Consider the following 19,075-nt stretch of genomic DNA (forward strand, 5'->3'; position numbering starts at 1 on the left):
CAAAATATAAAGAATAAATTATTAAAAGTTGGCTACTTTTAAAACATCACTATCTCAATCAGGCTTCATAGAAACTCTAGTTCCTTCTGTAAAATAAATATAGATAAAATAGAAACAAAGCAGCTACCACGATTTTGACATCAATGCTGATAGGACTTTTTTTTTCAGTCACAAGGTAGTCATGTGCGGTTTAGTCATACCGGGAACCACAGCTCTATGCCATGCAGTCCACGCACAGAACTGGATGAAGCGGAACTTACCAAACGCTCTCTCGTTGAAGTACAATATGATTCCCACAGGGGGCGCGCAGTGGCTCAAAAATACAACACAGACTCTTTAAATACCTTCAGATATTATATTCTAGACATTAGCCTATTAACAATCACGGTTTGATTCAAAACTAGTAAATATGACTACAGAAAATGCGATATTTCTGTAGCGTTAAATGCCACGTTTGGGCGTCGAAGCAAGTCAAGCCGGAAGTAGACGTCACGGCGCAAGGGGCGGAGCGAACGACTGACAAACATGTAGCGAGTCGGCAGATGTTCAACTGATCAGAATGAGCCGCTGAACTGTCATAAACTACAAATCATGGGGTTCATCATTCAAAGACAGTGTTCTGTATTGGAACATTTAGATATATATTATTAATCACTAATTGACAGAGGCGGGTTGTCCTCCCTCTCTTATTTGTTTACGTCTAGTTTCATTTTTATATTAATTTATCGTCGCGATGGATTACCTGCTACAGGTGAAAGTTGGAGCTCTGGTTGGGGTGCTGGTTTTAACTTTGATTTTTGGTTTCATCCCAGCGCGGATGAAATGGTTTCGAGAGTCTAGTGGAACAGGTAAATGGTCGTTTACGTTTTTTACGAAGGTGGTGTTGTCATAAACTTTATTGTACTACACATGATCTTTTCCATCTGTCGCCTCCTATAAGCCTAAGCATGCTTATTTACTGTAAGTGTACATTATGTCGTGCTCGTGCATCTGTTTGTTGTTTGTGTTTACGAATGTATGTATGTATGTATACGTGTAAAACACATAAGGAATTTGCCCAGTCTTAGCTTCATACAAGTACAAACACACGAGTCACCTGATAAAGACAGCTAGAGGATTTCTTCTAAAACATGCATTTTACTTACAGATCACAGATGGACATCAGGATGGAAGTGAAACTGATGTTTAACATGCTTTAGCAAGCAAAAACTTCTGTTAAACGTGAATTAGAACCACAAGGATCAGAAATAACCTAAAGATTTTATGAATGATTAAATATATTTATGCTTTTGATTGCAGTCTTTACCTTAGGCACAGATGCCACAAATAATTGCTTGTGAAACCAGAATAGGAAGTGGTTTTCACACAGTTATAAGTTATCAGATTTTCAGTTAAATGTTCCCTGAGCTTTGGTTTGTTAGTTCTCACGTTTGTGTTGCTTTATCAGGTGACTTAATGTAATTACATTACAATGCCTATGCATTGCTCAGTTATGATGTGTTTTTAATTATGTATGTATACAACTGACTGGCGAAACTTGTTTTACTTTGACTCTTTGGCTAATAAGCTTAAAGGAGTGATTAGAGAAAGATTGTACTGTTGACATTAATCAGTGACACTATTAATCAATGTAACGTGACTCTGATTTGTTTTTCTTCATCTACAGAAACCCACAGGGCCGTGCTGAGTTTTGTGAGCTGCTTCGCAGGTGGTGTCTTCCTGTCAGCCTGTTTGTTAGACATCATCCCAGACTACCTTTCCGACATACGTGATAAGCTACAAAAACAAGGCCTTGATGTGAGCTCACCGAATTGCTCTGTTAAATATAGTATGTTCCTATAATTTCTATGTTTTTAATGCCAATTCTCCTTATCATCCAGGAGGGCTTCCCGCTTGCAGAGTTCATCATAGCATGTGGCTTCTTCACAGTCTTGATCCTGGAAAAAATGGTTCTGAGCTGCACCGAGGGCCACAGAAATGAGGAGACGGCTCCTCTTTTAGCTCCCGCAGGTCACGGGCATGCCCAAGGGCGTCACTCGCTGAATGATCTGGAGAGCAGCGGTCACCACGTCCACGTGGATCTTCACGCGCACTCGTCCTTCCGCTCCTTCATGCTCTTCTTGTCTCTTTCTCTTCACTCTGTGTTTGAAGGCTTGGCCATTGGGTTGCAGACCACGGACACTAAGGTGATTTATTGAGTTTTGTTTCGTTTGACAGCTCTCTGTTGAATCACTTTGCTGATCTTGTCAGAAACCTGATAAAGTTTTGGGTTCAAAGGTTTACAGGTAGTGTAGCATCGTGACTGAATCACAATGTGTGTGTAGGGCTTTATCCTGTGATGCCAAAACACTTTAAATTCACTGAACGGCCAAAAATGAAATTTTTTAATTATTTACTCACCCTCATGTAGTTCCTATTTCTTCAAGTTTCTCAACTACACTACCAGTCAAACGGTTTTGAGCAGTAAGATTTTTTTTTTGAAGAAGAAGTCTCTTCTGCTCACCAAGCTTGCATTTATTTGATTCAAAATACAGCAAAAACAGCTACATTTTGAAATATTGTTACTATTTACTAACTGTTTTCTATTTGAATATTTTTAAAATTTAATTTTGATTCCGGTGGTTTCAAAGCTGAATTTTTAGCATCGTTACTCCAGTCACATGATTCTTCAGAAATCATTTGAATATTCTGATCTGCTTAAAAAAACATTTATTATTATTATTATTATGTTAAAAACCACTGAGTATATTTTTTTCAGGTTTCTTTGATGAATAGAAAGTTTAGAAGAACAGCATTTATCTGAAATCTTTAGTAACATAAATATATTTATCATCACTTTTGATTAATTTAAAGCATCCTTGCTAAATAAAAGTATTAATTTCTATATTTTCTTAAACAGCAAATCAGCATATTAAAATGATTTCCGAGGGATCATGTGAAATATATTAAAATAAAAAGCATTTATTTTAAATAGTAAAATATTTCAAAATATTACTGCTTTTGCTGTATTTTGGATCAAATAAATGCAGGCTTGGTGAGCAGAGAAGAATTCTTCAAAAAAATCTTACTGTTTAAAAACTTTTGACTGATAGTGTAAATAAGAAATGCTACTATTGTAATATTTCACTTAAAATAATATAATGTTATTATGACTAAAATTTAAACAAAATAAAATAGAAATGTTACTACTGTAAGAATTTACTGTATTTAAATCAAGTATTTAAGAATAATAATAAAAAATTAACAAAATATTTTACTCTAAAAAATATCAAGTGATTAAGAAAGTAATAAAATAATAAGATTTATTATTACAGTACAGCTGTAAAATTACAAATACTAAGTGATGCAGAGTTTGCGTGGAGCACGTTTACTGCTTGCTTTTGGCTCATGTTATGTTCCTCATAGTCTGACTTGCTCATTTCCTCTTCGACTTGTTTTTTTGTCACTACGCAAAAAAATTTGGTAAGAATTTTATCAGCATCTCTACAGAATAGTTGTATTTAAACAGGAAGTGTGTTAAAATATTTTTTTTTCTCACTGTAATGTGCCAAAATGGCTTTAAGTAAACCATGATCAGGGTGAGTAAATGTCGGTGTAGAAATTACACTTGACCTTTAAAGTCAATAAAAAGAAAATGCTAGGCAGCAACTGATTTTATCCACCAGCAACTAAGGTGGTGGTGGTGGTTGGAGAAAAAAAAAAAAAAAAGTCTTGGTGACGTCTTGGTCATTGGTGTACATTTACCTGAAAGATTACGAAGGCCATTTAGTTTCTTTTGGAATAATGTACACTGATGAATGTAACCTTAATATGCAGTGAGTTTGACTTTCTCCACTCCCCTTTCTGCTCAGGTGTTGGAAATCTGTATCGCTATCCTGGTCCACAAGAGCATCATTGTCTTCAGTCTGTCTGTGAAGCTGGTTCAGAGCGCGGTCAGGCCCATGTGGGTGGCGCTCTACGTGACCGTCTTCGCTGTGATGTCTCCTCTCGGCATTGGCGTCGGCATCTCGGTGATCGAGGCTCAGCTGGAGTCCGGGGCTTTCATCCAGGCGGTGCTGGAGGGGCTGGCGGCTGGGACGTTTGTCTACATCACCTTCTTAGAGATCCTTCCCCATGAACTGAACTCCCCTGAGCGGCCTCTGCTCAAAGTGCTTTTCCTCTTGTGTGGTTTCTCAGTAATGGCTGGTCTGTGTTTCCTGGGCTGAAAAACACTTTTCATTTTTTCGTGCCCCGTGACCAGAACGCTAGAGCTCCGAGGAAATCACGCTCAGTGAGATTTCGTAAACTGCATGTGATTTTAAGAAAACAAAAGGCACAGTTTCCTTGTTTTGTAGAGGAACTGATTTATACAAGCACAAAGATGCTGATGTTTTCAAAAAACTTTTACCAGATCAGTTTTCAGTTTTAAATGACTTTTATAGTGGAGAAACATTTCAGCATTGAGGAACATAGTATTTGACATGCAAATGGAGACCTTTTTTTACTTAGCCGTTTTTTTTTAACTTAACACATTTTATCAGTGAATTTGTTTCCATGCCATTTTTGTGTTTTCTCATTGACTTTCATAACACTATCCATAAACTACCAACATTTTTATTCATTTTTAAATCAATTTTTATTCATTTTCAAACATTATGAACACTGACTGAAATATTTCTGTATGTTACATACAGTTATTCAGTATATACACATGTCCCGTTCCCCTTTGCGTGCCACATTTCCTGCAAATTCAACAGGCAGCCAAATGTTTTGACTGAATATTTTGGACTCGTGATCATGTAAATTATTTGATGAGATTTCACAGTAAAACGAGACAAAATGGGCTAACTAGTATTGTTTATTTTTAAAGAACACATATATACACATTCCATAATCATAATAATATGTGCAATATAAGCAATATAAATATATTTGCATTTCAAACTAGTGAAAACAGCATGCAGTTTTAGTGTTTTGCTTTTGGCAAATGGCATGTTACTGATTCAAGTGATTTTACTACACTAGCACTAAATCATCTGAAAGTTAATGTTTAAGTATTTTAAATGACGTCAGTGGCTTTCGTTTAGTTTGCTTTGTTTTAACACGCTGTGGGGTAGTAAAAAGATGTGAAAAATGGTTCAAACTTGCAATACCACATTTAGCCTCCAGGTGTCAGACTTGTACACAATGTCGGTAAAGTATTGACTGTGTTTGGAATTGCATGCTACTTGTATGTAGAAGATGAACTTGCTACTTTTGTCAAAATGACAGAGCTCAAGCTTGAGAAATTGTATCCCACAATGCAATGTGCTAAACTTTCTTTTTCCAGTGTAATGAACCTGTAATCTTATGATCTTTCTAGGCTCATTATTTAACCAAGCTGCCCAAAGCTAAAGCATTTACAACAAAACTGGAATAGAAATGCAACATTTTTATATTGCAGATGATAACTGGACACTTTTTGAATTCTACATGCAATATAATGATATAGCTGTGTAATGCATACTGGCTTACTAGAATGAGAATAATTGACAGTATTACAGATTTTTTTTTTTTTTTGTATCATGTTTGTATCATTTTCCACATATTTTGTCTATTATTACCTGGATTTCGTCTACTTTTCTAATGAGAGCTGCTGCTTTTCTTTAATTGTCTGTAATTTAAATTAGGTTAAATCTCAAAATTCATTAGACAAATAACTAGGGTTATTATCGTTTAATAAAACGAACACTAATACCATTAAAACATTTTATCAACTGAAATAAATGTTAGCTGCCATAAAAGAAAATATTAACTTACAGGTTCTAAAACTAATAAAACTTTATTTTAGCTGGTTGCAAAAACATAATTTCTCATTTTCTTTTAGTTTAACTTGAGGTACTAAAATAACTAAAACTGAAATAAAAATTATAGGCATTTAAAAAAACTAATAATAATGACAAAGTTACTGAAAAAAAAAGTTCAACTAAAATGCAAAATAGCTATAAAATTAAAAAAAAAAAAAAAAAAAAATGAAATTAAAAATTAAAATATTAAACATAGCTGCAAGCAGCGATTACCAGGTTTCAAGCACTTTAAGGCATTAAAGCCTGTAACCTCCAAAATCAATTATTTAAAAAAAGCATTTTTGGCAAATCCAGGTGATTTACCATAGAAACATTTTTTAACATTTATAACTTTTATAGCACCAGCTGTGGTCCGATCACCTTAAAATTTTGCATGCTTGTTTAGAATCACCTGTCACATGTGCTCAGTTTTGCAAAGTTTTGAGTTTTCCTTTAGGCTTTATAGAATTTGGGGTACATTTGGACAGACCTCTTTTCTAAACTATCCCATTATAGCATCCCAAAGGGTAAATTCCAACATTTTTAAAATAATTATTGACCTAGAGAATCCAGAGAATTGTACTGCTGTTTTTTTTTTTTTTTCTAGAATGAGCAAAAGGACTAGTTTGCTTCTCAATCATTTAACATACGATTTGACTGATAGCAGTGGCTCTAGAAGCGAAATTGTCCAAAATTAGATGTTCTATGCTATGACACTAATATTGTGCCTATGTGCGAAAAACCGCGCAAAGTACAAACGTTTACGCCCTTGAAAAATGCAATATCACCCCCCAGTGGCCAATTTATTTCAAATTTCTTACAGACCTTTAGTGCCGTGAGTCAAACAGGCCCACCGAGTTTCATTCCAATCGGCCTCCATTAACCTTGTCTAATAGTTGCTCAAACTTCATCAGCCAATGTCGTCCATGTTTTTTTGAGATACGCAAATGTCCTTATAGACACTTGTAGAACTTTGGACCAAGGCCTTACACAGTGATTTTCATGTTGTTAGGACAAATGGTTGTGTAGATTTTTTCCTCGCTTATAGCGTCATCAAGTGGCCAAGCTCGATAATTTTTGTCCTGTGACTTCAGATTGAGCTCTTACACAAGTGTGCTGAGTTTGGTGAAGATATCTCATTCTGTTCAGGAGTTATAGGCATTTTAGTAGAAGTGGCCTCGCTCCTTTCAAACGTTTTGGTGTCCCTTTGCGATGGTGAGTCAAAAGTTCAACTTTTTTAGGGGTTCAAGTGCGTAGCGCTGAAACCCTATTGTAATTGTTAGAATGGTCACAGATCAGCAATCTCCACATAAAACTGATTGTCCAGACCAAACCGTAAGTCGTAGAGACTTGAAACTTGGCCTACAATGTGACCAAGGCTCGCCCAATTTGCCTGACAGGGGCGCTACAGTGATCAAAAGTATGAAATCACTCATAGCTACTAAACCGTCAGTCGCAGGCTCAAGTGTCTTATGTAGTTGGAATCCTTGGCTCATGCATGATTCAACTGATATTTTCGGGTATTTAGCATTTTTTGAAAAACCAACTAGTCAACTAGTTCTAGGTTTTTCGCCCGATCAGAACCATCCAGTGCAGACAGATTCTCTGGAGAGTGAATATCAATAATTATCTAAAAAAAAGTTGAACTTTCAACTCATCATCTCAAAGGGCAAGACTACTTTCAGTAAAATGCCTATAACATCTGAATGGAAAGAGATACATTCACCAAACTCAGAACACTTATGGAAGAGCTCAATCTGAGGTCACAGGGAAAAAAATGTCAGAGCTTGGCCACTTGGAGGCCCTTAGAGGGGAAAAACATAAAAACGACTATAACTGCGCAATCATTTGTCCTTTTAACATGAAAATCTGTCTGCTTGGTCCAAAGTCCCACAAGTGTCTAGATAACCTGTTAGACAAGGTTAACAGAGGCTAATCTGAATAAAACTCAGTGGGCCTGATTAACGGCCCCAAAGGTCTGAGAGAATTTTGAAACAAATCAGCCACTGGGGGGGTGATATTGCATTCTTCAGTAGCGTAAACGACCACACGTTGCTGGGTTTTTCGCACATACACACGATATTCATATCATACGATAGAACTCCTCATTTCGGACAACTTTGCCTCTAGAATCACTGCTGTCAATCAAATTGTTAAATGATTGAGAAGATGTAAAAAAAAAAAAAGAAAAATGCTTTTGCAAACTAGTCCTAGGTTTTTTGGAAAAAAAACACTGCAGTACAGTTCTCTGGACTCTCCAGGTAAATAATTATCAAAAAAATGTTGAAATGTACCCTTTGGGAAGCTATAACGGGGTCGTTTGGCCTGTCCAAATTTACCCAAAATCATATGAAGCCTAAAGGAAAACTCAAAACTTCACAAAACCTGCTGAGCACATGCGACAGGTGACTCTAAACAAGCATGCAAAGATTTAAGAGGATCAGACCACAGCTGGTGCTAGAACAGTCATAAACATTGAAAAACAATATATTTCTGTAGTAAATTACCTGGATTTGCCAAAAATGCTTTTTTAAATTATTGATTTAGGTGGGTACAGCCTTGCTAAATAATATGTAATGTCGTTTTCCTTATATGTTTAAATGCCTTAAACGCTTGAACAGCAATGCTTGCTTGCAGCAATATTTTTGATATTCACTCTCCAGAGAATCTTTCTGCACTGGTTTGATTCCTTTCAGGGCGAAAAACTAGGACTAGTTCACAAAAGTAAAAAAATACCAAAAAATGTAAAATCTGATGCATCTGTTTTGTTCGGAGTGAGCCAAGGATTCCAACCACATAAGACATTTGAGCCTACGACTGACGGTTGAGTTATGAGCGATTTTGTACTTTCGATTACTGTAGCGTCACCATCAGGTCGACTGGGGTGAGCCTTGGTGACATTGTCGGTGGTGAGTACTGCCATCCCAAGTTTCAGGTCTCTTCGACTTATGGTTTGGTCTGCACGATCAGTTTTACTTGGAAACTGCTGATCCTTGGCCATTCTAACAATTACAATAGGGCACTTGAACACTAAAATAACACTGGGTGGTTGTCAAATTGTACAAAAAATAGTTTACAGATTCTTTCCTTTTAAATTTGTATAGTTTTTCTTTTTATATAGAAATAAAAAAATTTGCAGAAAAAATGATTTTTTGAGCTTGAGCTTGAGCTTTTAGCTCAGTGGGGGAAAAAATGAAAAGCAAATGGCTGAATATCAGTCCAAACCATGTGCAGTGGCCCCAAAAAGTGTTTGGACACTTAAGCCAAACACATTTTTTTGAATGACCTGCATTAAGTGTTGCGTACGTGTCCAAACACTTCTTGGGGACACTGTATCTTTGAAAAGAATTACAAAATAAAACGGTAACAAAGTCCAGCACTAATGAGTGAATGGCATGTAGTGAGGAGCTGTTCTGCAGACAATATCGCGGGCTGTAGGGAGGGTCGCTCATTTGTGCCTGTGCAGCAGAGCAGCAGGGTTTTGTGACGGACTCGTACAAGAACTGTTCCTCCAATGCTCATTATCGGCTTTGCGCTCACATGCCTGAATGGATGGCATCTTTGCAGACCCGTCTCCTGTCCTAAATTCACCCTGCCGCCATAAAGAAAAACCCATTCGCACCGAAGCCTGAACTGAATCGTTAGCATGCACTGTAATTATGAATGAAATGAGGGCAAGCAGGACTGCATTTCGCAAATGGCAGCTAAACAGTTGATTACACGTTTACTTTTTATTATATTTTTGGTTGCAAGACCAAAACCTGAATTACAAAAAGTGCTCGCTGCACAACAGAGGATTTAAAGAGGGAACCACATCAAGGATTGCACAGCGAGGATTAAAGTGTAAAACCCAATGCAGTACATAAAGCGTTTAATAATGTTATTGTGAAACTCAGTCAATCGCATTATACGCTTTTAGATCACAGTTCTTCTATCAGCTTGATTTGGGCTGATAATGTTTTGTGGTAACCAAGAACGAGCTGTTATTTCGTTGTATTTGCAGTTTGTATCTGTTGTGCTAGTTTAGTGACTAAATCAGAGCAGAGATTTGAGGTTTTTAATCCAGATCACCAAAATAAAGACTTTACCTAGAGGAGGCTTCCATCTTGGTCCTTAAGTTGACATTGTAAGCACCCGGTGCATCTGTTCACTACTTCTAGGAGCCCAAAACACTCTCGTTTTTGCTGATCCGCCTTATTTTTAAGGTAAGAGCAGACGCGGCCATTTGTAACTTGAATGTGCGAGACTTCCGGTGTCATATGCTAACAATTATGTTAGCTGTACTAAAACAGTCTGTTGTGCTTTTTTTTTTTTTTTTTGTGCATGCTATGTAGTTGCTAGGTGGTCACTTACTAGCCTTGGTCAAATTTATTTGTAGTAATAATCTAGTCTCTAGATATGGCTTGAGTTCCTCATTCAGTGTAAGTTAATGGGATGTTTTTGCCCATTTCATCATCTGCCAAATAAAAAGTTTGACTGCTTAAAGGGATAGTTCACCCAAACATGAGATTTCTGTCATTAATTACTCACCCTGTCATTCCAAACCCATAATATCTTCGTTCATCTTCAGAAGACAAATTAAGATATTTTTGATTATATCTGAGAGCTTTCTGACCCTGCAGGAACAGACAGGAACAGTACTACCACGTTCAAGGACCAGAAATGTAGTAAGAGCATCGCTAACATAGCCCATGTGACATCAGTGATTCAACCCGAATTTTACGAAGCTGTGAGAATTATTTTGTGTGCAAAGAAAATAACAATAATGACTTTATTCACCAATTTGTTGTCATTCTTTGATGTGAGTTCTTGAGAGTACCACCTCTATGGTGCTGCTGATGCAGAAGCCTGTATTTTTATTTATATCAGATGGAAATATATCAATTTAATAATTTATTTTATTCAGCTATTTTTCAAAGGCACTAATGGCCTATGACCTTAACAACAAAAAAGCAAATAAACAAAAAACTCAAATCGATACAACTATTCATTCTCCAATCTGCCATATGAAATGATCAAATGTCCGAAATAAGACAAAAAATTAAAAGCTGCTGAAAGATCACAAATTCTCAAATCACTGTACTTTATGTAGAATATTTGTTATATTGCTAGTGTAATCTTTTCACGTATTCTTTGTGAAGATCACCATTGGTATAGGCATCACAAATGAAGCATCACAGAGAATGTGTATGTTCATTTCTCATAAAGCACAGCACCGCTGCTCTCTGTAGTTTTGTGCATCTTCATTCAGCAGAAAGAAGCTTGTTTATAAAGAGCTTATGTAATTTTAGAGGTCACTAGAACAAATGACTTCATCTTATTATTGCTGGAAGGAAAGACTGGATAGTAGGTGACTGAAAGAAACCACATAGCAACATGCTAGGAACCATGTATAACACCCTAGCACCCTTCTTAAGTATGTTGTTGATTTAGGAATGTCTATTTATTTATACAAGAAAAAATGAGTAGGAAAAACGTGACATCTGAGTATATAAATGTAAAAATCGAGTTACATTATACAATGCTTAGCAGTTCATTAGTAAATAATACAATAGTGCTGGGCAATACACATGTGTGTGTACTGTGTATATTTATTATGTATATAAACACACATGCATGCATGAATATTTTTAAGAAAAATATGCTTTGTTTATATATTAAATATATTTATATATAATATAAATTATATGAATGTAAATATGTAAATACATGTAAATATTTTCAAAATACATTCTGTATATGTCTTTATATATAGATTACAAATATATTGTGTATATTTTGTAAACACAGTACACACTCATATATTATATGTGACCATGGACCACAAAATCATTCATAAGGGTAATTTTTTTGAAATTGAGATTTATAAATCATCTGAAAGCTGAATAAATAAGCTTTCCATTGATGTATGGCTTGTTAGAATAGGACAATATTTGATACAACTATTTAAAAATCTGGAATCTGGGGGTGCAAAAAAATCTAAATATTGAGAAAATTGCCTTTAAAGTTGTCCAAATTAAGTTCTTAGCAATGCATATTACTAATCAAAAATTACGTTTTGATATATATACAGCAGGAATTTTACAAAATATCTTAATGGAACACAATCTTTACTTAGTTTCCTAATGATTTTTGCCATAAAAGAAAAATCAATAATTTTGACCTATACATTGTATTTTTGGCTATTGCTACAAAAAAAAACCCAGCGACTTAAGACTGGTTTTGTGGTCCAGGGTCAGATATTATCAAAAACTTTTATTTTTTCATGCGATTAATCGTTTGAACAGCACTAATTTAAATAGCTAGAAACAAACCCGAATTCACATTTTTTTCAAATCATTAACATGACTACATGAAATACTGATCATTCTGCATTCTACAATGTTTCTTATTTATCAATAAAATGTATTATACAAAAATTTTTTGTCCACCTAGTAATGTTTTGTTGTTGGTCACATTCAGTCCCTCCCCTCGTGAATGTTTATGTATGAGATGAATGTGTTGTGAGTTATGGGGTGTGACAGGTTAATCTCACAGTAAGCAGCGCCCACCTGCACCCCTCATCTCCAATCTCCAGCCCTGCACTTCTCAATCTCCCTCGGCTGAGGTAAGTCACAGCCTCTGAGGCTTATTAATACTCCATGCTTGCTCTATTTTAAAGCTGACAGGTTAAGAGGATGTTGGGACTGCATCCAGGGTGCATCAACCGATACTTAAAACAAGCTTTTAGTTGCATCATTCATTTATTAATTGACTGAATAGATCTTTAGCTTTGAACAGATCTTTAGATCTTTTAGTATTGCAGTTGTTTATTATGATTGTCTCACACAATCATAAAAAATCACAGTTTTTTATGCTGTTGTTCTCCAATCAGGCAAAATGCTTGATGATGTTATTAATAATCTGAACTCATCAAATGTAATGTGTTACTTTGCTATATTATGTAATGTTGTTGTTGTGCTTCTAATCCTAAAACATGTCCATTTTTAAACTGTATTTAAAGTTGTTTCTCAGTCATGTCATGTAAACTAATTATTATTTTATCAAAAAAATATTCAAACTTTAAAGCTTTTTAAACTATAAAGGTATTGTCAAGCATTGTTCACTTGAGAAAAGTTTTAATTAATTATTTCATTTAATTAATGAGCTTTAATTTACATTTGTGGGTTAAGGTTTTTAAATAATTACTTGTATAAATTATTTATATGCATCAGCAAATCCAGGAATACATTTTTAATATTTACATCAAGTTTAACAGATTAAAACTGCAAAATTTAATTTATAAATATAAATATAAATATAAATATAAATATAAATATAAATATAAATATAAATATAAATATAAATAAATATAAATATATGTATATGTATGTATGTATTTTAAAGATCAGCTACATGATGCAAATTGAACAATAAATCATAAAAAAATTATTATTATTATTTTTTTTTGAGAATTCATCAGCAGAACGACCTTTCCCGTGACCTTTCTCATATTAATATTGTTTTATATTTTATTTAACTATCAAATATTAAATTTAAACCAATATTTTGATTAAATCTAGTAATGTGCAGTGAAATATGATTTTGTTTTTTGGTTTCCATTCAGCCACTGGAGGATCTCAGCATCATGGCTGCTGTAAGTAACTTCTCTTTTAGCTTCCATAATAACCTCTATTGTTAAATGCAGTTGGTGGGATGAACTAATCTCTTGTTTCTCAAGGTTTTCTGGTAGGTCATGTGATGAGGATTATTAAATAGTCACTGGTTTACTGAGAGTTGGGGGTCTCCACAGTAGACACGGGATTAGCTTTCTTTAAACCCTCTTGTCTGTGATTCTGTCAAGTGTGGCACATAATATAATGCTTTCTTTTCATTTTCATCCCATTAGACCGGAACATTTCGTATGGTGTCCGAGGAGGAGCAGGCGTTACGTGCTAAACTCGAACATTTGAGCGTTAACGACCACGGGCCGGTGTACGGACCCTGTAAGAAACTGCCTGATCACACAAAACAAAAGGTATCACTATATTATACCCAGCTGTAATGCCTATAATCATACTTTTATTTGCACATAAATGCCCATAAATGCATCTTCCTCTCTCAAAGGCAAAAGATGAACTGAATGAAACGGAGGACAAAAAAGTATCCTCTATAAAGGAATTAAGGGCCACGATAAAAGAAAAGGCAAGCGAAGGGGACGATCTGGCCAAAGCTGTGCAAGAAAAATTCGAGAACAAACCAGATTCCCTTCTTCTAAGATTTATACGTGCCCGAAAGTTTGACGTGACAAGAGCACATGAGCTTATGAAAGGTATTGTGTTTTATTAAATGCATTTACATGTTTGCAAAATGACACAGCCCCATTGTTTTTCTGCTAGGCTGTGTCATTGCGGCCATTTAAACATGCTTTTGTCTTCATCTATGCATCCTCAGGCTCTAGGACAGGGAGGAATTCTCTGCTTTAATTGGGGCTTTTTCAAAACTTTCAAAGAGAGCCTTTGTGCAGAAATAGGGCAGGTTCTCGTTCTCTGAGAACAGGCAGACCGGCTAGGCTTTGATGTTCTGCGTATTTCACACAAACTGACATTTCTAATACTCATGCACGGCCCACAGAAACATGGCAAACACACTCGCACACATGACTGAACATTTCAATGCATAAAAACCAGGACAAAATACTGCAAAAGTGCAAAGCTGCATTAACTGAGCAAAACTCACTAAGAAAGAATGACAAGAAACATTGATAATATTAATATTATAGATCACACTTTTATAGATAGACATAAATTAACTATATAAACATATTTGACAGATTTCAAAGGTCTTTAAATTATATTTGTTGTAAAAACCTGTTGTACACAATGTACAACATGCCTTCTGTCATCTGGTTGATAGTTTATGCTTTTCTAGCAAGTAAAAGGCCTTTTAGTATCATTCTAAAAAAAAAACATGGTTCACATGTCTTTTTGCTGAAAAATCTTTTTATAAAGTAAACAAAAGTGTAACTTTTATATTGTTATTGTCGTTATGTAAGTATATTCTAAGATGAACACTTACTGGACTGAAGCCGTTTAGGTGAACTTGATTATCCATACACAATTCAGGTTAAAATGTGAGTATCAAATATGATCATCATGCTTTTGAGAAGCATTTATTTGTTAATCTCTCAAATCAACACTGTATTGCATTGCATTATGTTTTGTCCCACAAAATATAAAACTAAGCAATATATGTAGTTCAAGTCAAAAGTTTACATACACCTTGCAGAATCTGCAAAATGTTAATTATTTTACCAAAATACAGGGGATCATACAAAATGCATGTTATTTTTTATTTAGTACTGACCTGAATAAGATATTTCACATAAAAGACATTTACATATAGTCCACAAGAGAAAATAATAGTTGGTTTTTAGTGATAGTTGCTCATGAGTCCCTTGTTTGTCCTGAACAGTTAAACTGCCCACTGTTCTTCATAAAAATCAGGTCCCACAAATTCTTTGGTTTTCAGCATTTTTTGTTTTTGTATTTGAACCCTTTCTAACAATGACTGTATGATTTTGAGATCCATCTTTTCACACTGAGGACAACTGAGGGACTCAAATGCTCACTGATGCGTCAGAAGGAAACACAATGCATTAAGAGCCGGGGGGTGAAAACTTTTGAACAGAAAGAAGATGTGTACATTTTTCTTATTTTGCCTAAATATCATAGTTTATCATTTAGCACTGCCCTTCAAAAGCTACAGAATATACTTACATGCTTCCCACAAGACAAAATATGTTCAATTTACCCTGATCTTCAAATTCCTCTTAATGCGTTGTTTTTCCTTCTGGAGCATCAGTGAGTGATTGAACCTTCTGTAATAGTTGCATATGAGTCCCTCGGTTGTCCTCAGTGTAGACTGCACACTTTGATATCTTGAAATGTGAGGTAGGTTTGAGACATTGTTGAGATCTCTTAAGGACTTAATAGGGATTCACCTACAATGCCATACATTAGCACATTTTCAATTACATTGTACAAAGCGTGAATAGTCTGTTTGTTTTCCTCTCTCTTTGACAGGTTATGTACGTTTTAGACGAGACTATCCAGAGCTGTTTGAGAATTTAACCCCAGAGGCTGTGCGCAGTACCATTGAAGCCGGTTACCCACGAATCCTCTCCACCAGAGACAAGTACGGCCGAGTGGTGCTGCTCTTCAACATCGACAACTGGGATCTGGAGGAGGTCACTTTTGATGAAGTATGTGAGCTATTTATTATAGCCTGATTTCCATTCACTGTCCAAAAATACAGGGGTTTATACTATTGCTAACTTTTTTTTCTATTATGATAATTTACCTATTTATGTATCTTTTAAACGAACATGACTAAATAATAGTTCAATTATTTTTTGTAATTTTGCTTTAATCAGTAAACATATTTTAATCATCTGCATAGGACTTTATGACATTTCAGCTTGTCTAAAAGTCAATGTTCAATTTCCATATTATAAATAAATACAGACTGCACTCAGGTAAACTGGGCCACTTTACTTAAGTGAGATGAGTTGCAAGAAATGACCCAGTTTCCGTGAATTCAACCTGCGAATTTCTTTATAAGGTGAAAATACAAAATTTAACCTTTTATGCAAGGCAAAAGAATATCTAGAGGACATTGCATTTAATCAATTTTACTAGGAAAAAAAGAGCACGCTTGTCTGATTGTAAAGGCTGTTTTGCTTATCTAGGCCAGACATAGAGAGCTAATAAAAAGAAAAGAAGTCTTGCTGTTAAGTTACAGACACTTTCTGAAAGCCTTATGCAGGTGTAAATCACTGAAAATGAAAAGAAATATAATTTTCTAAAAAGAATGCATTGTGTACAGCTCAGAAAATGAACTGAAATGTGTTTCTTTACAATGGCTTTCTTTCAAACAAGTGCTAGTTTAGTATCATTAATATACTATTATAGTTATATTCATATTTTGAATTAGCTGTCATTTATATTTGTTTTGCATTTTTAGCACTTTCTTTGAAAAAATATGTCTGTTCATTCTGATTTCAGATTTATGTACATTATTTTAGTGTTTTAAGTTAAAAAATAAAAAGAGAAATTATGCCTTGGCATGATTGCATAATATAAAAATATTGGCAACACTTTGCAATAAGGTTAAATAGTTAACTACATTAGCTAACATGAACTAAGAATGAACAATTCTAATGCATTATTAAAATCACAAGTTGTAGTTGTTAACATTAGTTATTGCACTGTGAACTAACATGAGCAATGAGCGACTGTATTTTCGTTAACTTACACTAACAACGCTTAATAAATATTATAATATATCGTTCATTGTTCACTTACGTTAGTTAATAGATTAACTAATGTTAACAAATGACACCTTACTGTAAAGTGTTACCAAAGTTAACATTTATTTTAATTCAAGTAACCAAAACATTTTTATATATAACTTTTTAATGACTTTAGATTGAGTTAACTGTAACAACCCTTTTCTTAAATGTGTCTATTTACAGACACTGCGTGCCTACTGCGTAATCCTTGAGAAACTTCTAGAAAACGAAGAGACCCAAATCAACGGTTTTGTCCTCATTGAGAACTTCAAGGGCTTCACAATGCAGCATGCATCTGGCATCAAACACACCGAACTGAAGAAGATGGTGGACATGCTACAGGTAAACATCTTGTACTGCCTTCAAACCACAACTACACATATCATATACCGCTGGCTGACATAAAGCATGTGCTGTCTGTATGATACAGGACTCTTTCCCAGCCCGATTCAAGGCGGTGCATGTGATCCACCAGCCCTGGTACTTCACAACCACCTATAATGTGGTGAAGCCCTTCATGAAGAGCAAACTGCTGGAGAGGGTGAGTGGAACTCAGGGTTGAACAAGATGTTCACTATTGTGACAAACGAGTTCATGAAGATAGCATGAAGTAATTTTTTCCACTTTGTAAACTTAAAGGAGAAGTCCACTTGTCATCCTAGATGTTCTTGTCTTTCTCTCTTCAGTCGTAAAGTAATTAAGTTTTTTGAGGAAAACATTTCAGCATTTTTCTCCATATAATGGACTTCAATGGTGCCCCGAATTTAAACTTTCAAAATGCAGTTTAAATGCAGCTTCAAACAATCCTAAATACAGTTGTAAACGATCCCAGCCGAGAAAGAAGGGTCTTATCTAGTAAAACAATTGCTTGTGTTCATAAAAATAATACAATTTATATACTTTTAATGTCAAACGCTCGTCTTGACTTGCTCTGCCTGAACTCTGTTTTTTTTCTGGTTCATGACAGTTAGGGTATGTCGAAAAACTCCCATCTCATGTTCTCCCTCAACTTCAAAATCATCCTATATCGCTGTTTTACCTTTTCTGTTAAAGGGTGTTTGATCTTCTTTGCATGTTCACTTTGCAAAGACTGGGTCGGTACTTCTGCAGCGATGTAGGATGAATTTGAATTTTGATTTTTTTTTTTTTTTAATGATTTTTGAAGTTGAGGGAGAAAATAAGATTGGAGTTTTTCAACATACCCTAACTGTTTTGAGCCAGAATACACAGAGTTCAGGGAGAGCAAGACAAGACAAGCATTTGAGATCAAAAAGTATTTAATTTTTTTTTTTTTTTTTTTTTTTAATGAAAATAACCGATCGTTTCTCTAGATAAGACCCTTCTTCCTCGGCTGGGATCATTTACAACTGCATTTGGGATCATTTGAAGCCGCGTTTAAACTGCATTTTGGACGTTCAAACTGGGGGCACCATAGCAGTCCATTATATGGAGAAAAATCCTGAAATGTTTTCATCAAAAAACTGAAGAAAGAAAGACATGAACATCTTGGATGACAAGGGGGTGAGTACATTATCTGTACATTTTTGTTCTGGAAGTGGACTTCTCCTTTAAAATCTTGCACACTCACTAAATGATTTTATTCTACATAAGAATCACAGCGTATTGAGATTACATGACTTATCTTATGTGCGCTTATGAAAATGTGTTTAAATAAGAAATCTGAACCTGTTTATCTACTAGGTTTTTGTTCATGGTGATGAGCTGGATGGCTACTTCAGGGACTTTGGTGCTGAAATCCTTCCTCCGGATTTCAATGGGACAGGTCCCAACTGTGACGGCAAAGAGACGGCGATCAAGCTGTTTGGATCTGAAGATACAGCCCTTTAAACAACCCAAGCCAATAGCACAACACTGTGACCTTTTGTTTGTTTAATATATAAAATGTTTTATTATAGAAACTATGAAGGAATTTATTACA

At 35.1% G+C, this 19,075-nt stretch overlaps 3 protein-coding genes across 7 annotated transcripts in view; 2 read left to right on the forward strand and 1 right to left on the reverse strand.

The window, feature by feature from the left end:
- LOC127168255 (stereocilin) overlaps positions 1–455 on the reverse strand; it is a 30,316-nt gene extending 29,861 nt beyond the window's left edge. For all 5 annotated transcript variants that reach the window (XM_051114958.1, XM_051114959.1, XM_051114954.1 and 2 more), the window contains exon 1: positions 261–455. The gene's annotated coding sequence lies outside the window, so the exon portion shown is untranslated. The remainder of the gene's footprint in view (positions 1–260) is intronic.
- Positions 456–510: 55 nt separating this feature from the next.
- slc39a1 (solute carrier family 39 member 1) lies at positions 511–5,329 on the forward strand. The gene is made up of 4 exons (XM_051114962.1): positions 511–848; positions 1,667–1,797; positions 1,881–2,186; positions 3,852–5,329. Exons 1-4 carry the CDS (start codon positions 734–736, stop codon positions 4,203–4,205), a joined length of 906 nt encoding a protein of 301 aa, XP_050970919.1. The 5' UTR covers positions 511–733; the 3' UTR covers positions 4,206–5,329.
- A 6,983-nt stretch (positions 5,330–12,312) lies between these two features.
- rlbp1a (retinaldehyde binding protein 1a) lies at positions 12,313–18,984 on the forward strand. Its single transcript, XM_051114058.1, has 8 exons — positions 12,313–12,411; positions 13,411–13,440; positions 13,693–13,821; positions 13,911–14,115; positions 15,869–16,047; positions 17,320–17,478; positions 17,567–17,677; positions 18,838–18,984. Exons 2-8 carry the CDS (start codon positions 13,432–13,434, stop codon positions 18,982–18,984), a joined length of 939 nt encoding a protein of 312 aa, XP_050970015.1. The 5' UTR covers positions 12,313–12,411; positions 13,411–13,431.
- The last annotated feature ends 91 nt before the right edge of the window (positions 18,985–19,075 follow it).

Source organism: Labeo rohita, chromosome 7 (genome assembly GCF_022985175.1).
Source record: "Labeo rohita strain BAU-BD-2019 chromosome 7, IGBB_LRoh.1.0, whole genome shotgun sequence".
NCBI lineage: Eukaryota > Metazoa > Chordata > Actinopteri > Cypriniformes > Cyprinidae > Labeo > Labeo rohita.

Bases quoted from the DNA above. Each gene is read 5' to 3' on its own strand.
- slc39a1 (XM_051114962.1), top strand. From the start codon at position 734: ATGGATTACCTGCTACAGGTGAAAGTTGGAGCTCTGGTTGGGGTGCTG. The intron at 1,798-1,880 runs GTGAGCTCACCG...CTTATCATCCAG, and splicing joins TACAAAAACAAGGCCTTGAT to GAGGGCTTCCCGCTTGCAGA. The intron at 2,187-3,851 runs GTGATTTATTGA...CTTTCTGCTCAG, and splicing joins TGCAGACCACGGACACTAAG to GTGTTGGAAATCTGTATCGC.
- rlbp1a (XM_051114058.1), top strand. The intron at 17,479-17,566 runs GTAAACATCTTG...TGTATGATACAG, and splicing joins AGATGGTGGACATGCTACAG to GACTCTTTCCCAGCCCGATT. The intron at 17,678-18,837 runs GTGAGTGGAACT...TTTATCTACTAG, and splicing joins AGAGCAAACTGCTGGAGAGG to GTTTTTGTTCATGGTGATGA.